The sequence below is a fragment of the Hippoglossus hippoglossus genome, chromosome 1 (assembly GCF_009819705.1).
Source record: "Hippoglossus hippoglossus isolate fHipHip1 chromosome 1, fHipHip1.pri, whole genome shotgun sequence".
NCBI classification, from domain to species: domain Eukaryota; kingdom Metazoa; phylum Chordata; class Actinopteri; order Pleuronectiformes; family Pleuronectidae; genus Hippoglossus; species Hippoglossus hippoglossus.
The window spans coordinates 9,570,154-9,577,930 of record NC_047151.1 but is presented as its reverse complement, the minus strand read 5'-3'; the positions used below and the strand labels follow the sequence as shown (position 1 = coordinate 9,577,930).

The 7,777-nt window shown below is 43.2% G+C and overlaps 1 protein-coding gene across 1 annotated transcript; it reads right to left on the bottom strand.

The window, feature by feature from the left end:
- Nucleotides 1-714: 714 nt before the first annotated feature.
- On the bottom strand, nucleotides 715-6,625 carry gprc5bb (G protein-coupled receptor, class C, group 5, member Bb). The gene is made up of 4 exons (XM_034597387.1): nucleotides 5,864-6,625; nucleotides 3,775-4,885; nucleotides 1,500-1,612; nucleotides 715-1,397 (listed from the first exon to the last, which is right to left on the bottom strand). Exons 1-4 carry the CDS (start codon nucleotides 5,870-5,872, stop codon nucleotides 1,353-1,355), a joined length of 1,278 nt encoding a protein of 425 aa, XP_034453278.1. The 5' UTR covers nucleotides 5,873-6,625; the 3' UTR covers nucleotides 715-1,352.
- Between the last annotated feature and the right edge of the window lie 1,152 nt (nucleotides 6,626-7,777).

The following is a 7,777-nucleotide window of genomic DNA, read 5'->3' as shown; positions in this document are numbered from 1 at the left end:
TGGCCTGCCGACCAATCAGAGCAGACTGAGCTTTTTGGGAGGTGGGCCAAAAGCTAGATGTAGCATTTCAGACAGAGTATGAGAAGAGGCACTGCAGCAATATCTATGGTATGTAACAAATATAAATACTTTGACCATCACAGCATGTAAACTTGTTATTGTAGACCCCCAAATTAAAATGACGAATCTTTAAATGGCTGAAATATGGGCACTTTTGATTTTCCATTTTGGATTGTTTTGTCAACTGTCAATAATCTGCTTTGAAACTCAACACAAAAACCGTTATTTTCTCCAATATATATGTATAAATATATATCAAAATTTTAGAAAACATTCAAAATACATTAAATCTGACAAAAATACAGGACCTTTAAACTGTACTTCCACATGCATCTCAAATATCACAATGCCCAGACAAGATCAGCGCTAATAAAGTGCAAAATCACATTCTCCAGCAGTAACCCCTATACTACAGAGTAGCTATTGCAGTATTAAATGGCTTTTTAAGATATGCTTATAAAAAAAACTAGATTTCCTATAGATTCATCTTAAACCTTATAAATCACTTGAAAATCCCCCAGACACCGGCACTAGCTGTTAAATACATGACATTTATCAAGAGGCCCAGTGAAATGTACCAAACGGCCGATAGCACTGAGAATAGAATGGAGGAGAGAAACACTGTGGAAGTCCTTTTTTCAGTGTGAAACACTGAGGCCAAGCAAGCTTTGTGGGCGTATGCAGGAAATTTACATAAACGTCCTGACAGGTTTCTTTCTTAGGTGTAGCCTCATTCCAAACAGAAAGAGAAGGACATTTTTTACTAAGTAAGTAACCCCGATGATCAGGAAGGTAACAAGTAACAGCGCTGGATTAGCACTGCTCAAGCAAAATGTTCTCTTAACTACATTCAAATCCTCCTGTTATCATAACTCTGCCCCTGTCTCATTCAGTGTCACACTGGACACTGAGTTTTGATACATTAAACATTAGCCCTGTTTCTACACCTCTCATCAAAGTATTGCACCTGAAACGCAGTCACTTAGGGAGGAAATGTCCTTAACTATGGAAGCCACAACACTTTCTCTTCCCTCCCTTTTGATTTCATGTCCAGTGATTAAAGTTATTTGATCAAAAGGCAATCAAGAAAATTCAAGCACAAATACTATTATAATTTGTTTTTAAAATGTCAAATTCATACACGTGAGCAGAAACACAAATACATTAAAGATATTTAGCTCCCATCAAATCCAATGTGATGTCTTTAATATTTCCATCTTCTCGTCAGGCAACATCAAATTCCTCAATCACAAGAGGGACTCAGATATATCCTCTTCAAGCCGTGTCCGACATTACCATAACCGGCGTCCAGTGTAGTTAATTGGGGCTGTGGGCATCTACGAGAGAGGGAGGCAGAAAAACAAAGGCCCATTGAGTTAAGTTATTGAGTGATTAAGAGAGGCTGACACACACAGAGGGAGTATTTCTGCCCAACTTACCGTGCCACCGTTCATGACCAGAGCCATCTCAGTGGGTTGGTACACATGACCTCTGAAGGCTATGCCAGGACGCACACTCCCTTGGCTGCTGTGGTACGTTCCACTCCGGAGAGCTGACAGATCAACCGAGACACGGCACACAAGTTAAATGTGTCACATCTCCAAAATTATAATCATTCCAGCATGTACAATACCCACTTTGATAGATGTGCTGTGCTCCTGAGACAATCATACACATACTGAAGTATGATTTTCCCAGCTGCTGGGTAACTCAGATAATGTGACAGGAAGTCTAGACATCAACATTAAGATGGTCGAAAACTATGCCAGATACAAAGTTGATCAGATAAAAGCAGTAAAAGGGCAATAAAAATAATATAATATATATTAAATAAAGTTCATAAGAAAATGATAAGAAGACGATAAAACAGACGACATGAATGTCCCTTTTATTTTCCCCATAGGCAAAGTTAACTGCCCTGAACGACAGCAGGAAACTGCCCTGAATGTCTCACAAGTACAAAATTAAACATCGCATTAGGAAATATCTGGTTCTTTGATGAAAGGATAAACGTACACATTACATAGATATTGGCACATTGAATTTGACCTTTTATTTCCCAATATAGAGGTCAGATGCTTCAAAGACCTGATCACTAGCTGAGCAGGATGTGAGTGAATGGAGTGGCACCACCAGCGGGAAACAACGGGTCGTGTAATGAGGTAAAACTGTGTTTTTGTCTTGTTTTTCTTTTATGATATAAACACAGAATGAAACTTCATAGCCACTGTAAACCACAACTCAATAATTCTTGGTTTGAGGTGATTAAACACTAATTGCAAATACTATTTATCATTTCTGCCAGAAGATTCCCCATAAATCCTACACACAGTTTTTCACATCCTGTGTCTTCTTTCCATGGCTCTTGCAAGTATTCCGACAAAAGCTCATTAATCGCTTACTCTACTGCAGAGATTCTAGAGACAAGGAGGCTGAGACATGGCTTACACCACATAATCCATGAGAAAAAGTATCAGATACTCTAACGTCGTCCTTTCAAACAAAAAATAAATCCTCCCATGCCTTTGCTTACACTGTGTTACATGACTTTCTCTCTCACTCCATCATTGCCTCCTCCTCAGTCAGCTGAACAAATGTCAACCTCCTTGAGTCTGCTTTCCTGGAAGACACTCTTTATGATTTCTTTCTGCCACCTCCTCCACTCTTTGTTTGTCCCGGTTCCTCATAGTTTAGCTCCTCATCTGTGCTTTTGGCTTCGTAATAAATACAGAGAGCTGCTGTCAAAATGAGTCATAAATCTTCCTGCGGGGAATTACACAAGGTTTAATTGGATTTTGGATAGTGTACAGTGGCTAGAAGTGAGCAACACTCTGCTGTAAGGAAACCTTTAATACACTTGTGGCAGGGCATTGATGTGATCGACAACTTGCAAGTTGAACAGGGCATTGATCTGCATTTGATGGTTTGAAAGGTTCATACCATTCAGTTATATTCAAATTTGATTCATAATTACATTTAATCTTCACCTGCACCAAGGAGGTAATGCTTTTGTTTGAGTTAGTTTGTTTCTCCGTATAGTAGTTAGCAGGATTACACAAATACTTATGGATGGATTACCATAAAACCTGCTGGAAGGATGTGATACTGGTCAGGGAAGAACCCATCAGATTTTGGTGTGGATCTGGAGTGCTTCACTTTTTTAAAATATTGCGATTTATGGTTTTTCAATGTTTTTGTTGATTTCCCACAGAATAATTCATGGATCTTGGGGGCTGATATTTATGAGCGTCTACAATTTGGTGCAGATCTAAATAAAAATCTGGATCTAGTGAATTTAAATGTGGTTTAACAGGGGATGGTTACATTTTAGCTAGTTGTTCATGCTCTTGTCAAACGTGTATGGTGAATATTTGTTTTCCTATTCACTGTCACAGACCAGTGACCTGTCAACCAATCACTTTAGACTGTAGAGTGAGGAAATTAATTCTTGAAGCATGATATCACTTTTCTTAGGTAAGGAGTTCTCTCAGTCCCTCTGTGCAAGTTGTTCCTAAAGCTCTCAATAGGAAACTCTAGGCAGGGACATTTTCAATGTAATTTTTATGTCAACACCCCTGGTCACTATTGAAAATCACTGTAAATGAACCAGTTAACCAGAGACAAACCTTGTATACATTTTCTTTTCTACACATTTTTCATTCCTCTCTTGTAAACACTCTCCCACAAACACACACGCACACACATTTGGCTTACTTGCACTGTGCTCCTCCATAGAAAAGGTTGGTTGGTTTTCTGGGAAGGGTCGGTGAGAGCGTGCAGGGAGCTCATCTCCAAAATGTGGAGGAGGGGACGTGTGACTGGTGTCGAAGAAATCTTGCGCGATGGACTGTGGAGGATTTCGGAGACACAGGTGCGCCTCTGGAATGGCATGGAACAGCAGCAGGATCCATCCCTGAATAACCAGGGCCACCGCCAGCGCAGGCTCATCCAGCACTTTGACATCTTTCTTCCCTCCACCACCTAACCTTTCTCCTTTCCCCTTTCCCCTCAAAGCCTGGCTGCCGTAAAGATAAAACCCCAGCCAGGCCACCCACAGCAATGCTGAAGCCAGACTGGACAGGAAGAGCCACACAGCATTACACTTCCATTTCCGTTTTTCACTCTCTCCTTCTCTGTCTTCTTCATTTCCACCTCCTCCTTCGTCCCCAAACTCTCCTCCACAGAGCACTACCCCCAGAGAAAGCCCCATGGCTATGAGGAGCAGCCCCAGGGTGTAGCTGCATGTCAGAGCAAAGTCCAAAGGTGGATATTCGCAGGCCGGGTGACCCTCCCTGACAACAGTCAGCAGGACCCATTCAGCAGAGATGATGCCCTGAACCAAGGCCAAGGCCAGGCCAAGCGCTGCCAGGGTGCTGCCCGATGGGCTTGTCTTGCCAGCCACCAGCCTCCTGAGCCTCACACCCTGCACGAGCAAACTGGAGAAGCAGAGGGCAAAGAGAGGCCCCCAGAAGGCCCTGCGGACCACACAGAGCGCCTGGTTCTTCCCCACCAGGAAAGCCAGAGAGATGGAGAAAAGGCCGAGAAGCGTGCCAAGGAGCAGAAGAAGAGGCCCCATGCCGGAGCGCCTGGCGGGGTCAGAAATAGAGCGCAGCTTGACAAGCAGGAGGACAGTGATTACCAGAGAGGTGACACCACCGCTGCAAGCCACGGCCTCCAGAACCACTCCCCAGACCGACTCCAGGTCACACAGCACTCTGTACGGAGGGTCCACATCCTCACTGCATCCCCGAGGAGGAGAAGAGGGGTGGGATGAACCATAGCCAATCAGTGATAGGAGGCAGATGATTATAGGGCTGACAGCCATCTTAGAAACACAGAGACAAAAACAAATGCAGTGATGAGAGACAGAGAAAGGGTTAAAGGAAATAAAGAGAGGTACATGTCGAGAAAGAGATAAACAAGAGGAGTGACATTGTGGAAGAAGATCCAGAGAGGAGGGAGGCAGAGATGAATGTAGATATAAATTACTTTTATTATATTAGTCTATAGAGGGTCTCCATGATGCACGACATACTGCTGAAGCAGCAGCCAACAAAATAAACCTGTTATATATTAAACATTCAAATGTTTCTACCTCTTTCAGATACACACAACACACACACTCATGTATCACAGAACAGAACTGCTTTTAGCACTGGGCAATGGTTTCCATGGGAACGGGAAACAGCGTGGGCTGACTACATTGCATACTGGGCTTTTGAGAAGTCGAGTTTCAGTAACCGCAAGCACAGAGGAACGCACGACTACACACACACTAACACACGCACACATGCACACACACACAGCCATGTCTCAATGACTTCAGAGGACATTGCATTGACAAACATTCATTACCTGCAGACTAACTCTAACCTTAAAACATGTCTTTAGTTTACCATGTCATTATTAACGCCATTGGTTGTCTGCTTTTTTGTGCTCATAAGAAAAACAAGTCCTCATAGTGGGACTGTCTAAACAGATTTAGGTCCCCACAACATGGGCCACACACACACACACACACACACACATTGTTTAAACTTACTTCAGAGGAATCCTTATTGACATTATTACTCAGCCCCAAGATCGACATAATTTAACTATTGTTAGTAACTATAATAATTGGTAATCCTAAGTGTGAATATGTGAGGCCTGACACTCTCATTTTGGAAAATATCCTCATTTTATGCATTGGATCACACATAGACACACACACTCACACATACACACATATAATAGAATAACACAAAACATTAAAACACCATTAAAACCATTTCATTCTCGAATTAAAAAACTCCAAACTTACCTCAGACATGTTCTTGATTTGAATCTTGATTATTGAGGGTGAAGCGGCGTCATACTTTTCCAGTCTGCATCACTTCAACTTGTCAAAGTGTCGCCGTAATCCCAGCTAATGAATTCCTCTCGGCAGCAGAAACAAAACAGTTTCCATTTTGCTTCTGAAAATGTCTCTAATGACGCCCTCAGTGCTCACAGCTCCCACTGTTTTGAAGTACAAAATAACCGACTTTGAGAGAACAGTAATGTCCTGCTGCTCCAGTGACACGTCCGGCTGCTCCGAGAAGAATCCACAATTATGATGCATGCCTTGATGCTTCACACACCCACATAGTCAAATATATCTTCTGTCTCCCTTTCACTCTTCTCTCTCACCGTCTCTGCCCCTCTCTCGCTCCCCCTGTCCTCCTCTCTCTATTCATTCTCTCTCCGTGTCTGTGCTTCTCTGTCCCTGCTTCGCGCTGAATGTGCGGAGGTGTCAGCAGAGATGCAATCCCAGCTTTACCTCTGTTCACCTACACTCGGGGAGTTTAATTTGCTGATGCACCTGTCTTACAAGGAAGAAGATAGGGAAAAGGTACAGCATGTAAGCTTGGCAACGTAGTGCAAATCCCATATTAGTCACCCGTTTGCACATCTCCCTGCTGTTTCCTGCCTTCGTCCTCCCACGTCTTCCTCATGCTGCTTATACAATTCTTCCTCACACCCAGAACTGTGGGTCATGTAGATTCATCTGTAATCACCAGATTTGACCACACCAATAAGAAGCCTGCTCAGCCTCCTAATGGTGTGTGTGTGTGTTGCAGAATGAAGATGGGATTTGGACAGAGAGGGGCAGATGGTCAATCCAAACACAGGTGAGCCTCGTGGCCACGTGGCCGTCCTCATAGAGAGTGTTACATAATACCCTTGAAGACGTGATTCAGCCAAGCGTCCCTTTAGAGTGCAGTTATCTCATCCCCTGGAGGGGGCGTCATGTCGGGTTAGCAAGGGACATAACATGACAAGGGGCAACAATTGTACTCGCTAATTGAGTCATTTTGTTTCACAGTACCGGAGATTGATGCTGATAGATATCAGTCAGCTCACTGACTGATAGATGTCAAACACTGGAGAAGCCAAAGCTGGTTTGTGATGAACAAATAAATTCTCAGACAAACAGATACAAGATGCAACTAAAGGTGTGCACACCTGCAGCCTTGAAGGAACAGTACATCAGCTGCAGAGAGCACAGTGCCTGAGAACATGGCAAGAACAGAGCTGCTGCACTGTTGTGTCTGCAATGTTTCTTTGATTTCCCACAGGACATGCTAACACGAGTAATACTTTTCAAAGCAGACGTTACAGTTAGGTTCCGCTCCCACAGGCGCGACTGTGGGAGCGAATATCACGGGTCAAAGTTCACGCGAAGTGCCTCGCCACAGCAAGTAAATGTTTTATTCACCTCCTCGCGATCACAAATTGGAGGTGAGAAGGTGACGGTTCACCACAGAAACATGTGCAGACATGTGACCCTTACAGTTAGGGGTTTGGGTTGAAACCCGCTGCTTGTTTCAGTTATATCACTGGAATTTACTCTTTTTGTAGCAGAAGACAGTGAAAGTCAGGCAACACATTATTATTCACTATCAAAATGAACATACTGTATATCAGTTCAAAACCAAAGATTCCCAACATCACCGGACATGAACTGTGTACCTGTTGTAAGAGGACACAGAAATACGATTCATCCGTCTGTACAATGCATCATATGGAAATTATTTGCATACAAATATGGTTGATTTAACACAGCCACAACCACAGCTGACAACCTGCTCTGGCAGTCAAGAGAGGCTAATCCAGACCTTGAGTCCTTGATATTATGTAAGCGGCACGAGCAACTGCTCTGATTGGTGATAGCAGGGGACTGACTGGAATGATG

Bases quoted from the DNA above. Each gene is read 5' to 3' on its own strand.
- gprc5bb (XM_034597387.1), bottom strand. The intron at 1,613-3,774 runs GTAAGCCAAATG...TTGATCTGTCAG, and splicing joins TATGGAGGAGCACAGTGCAA to CTCTCCGGAGTGGAACGTAC. The intron at 1,398-1,499 runs GTAAGTTGGGCA...CCTCTCTCGTAG, and splicing joins TGGTCATGAACGGTGGCACG to ATGCCCACAGCCCCAATTAA.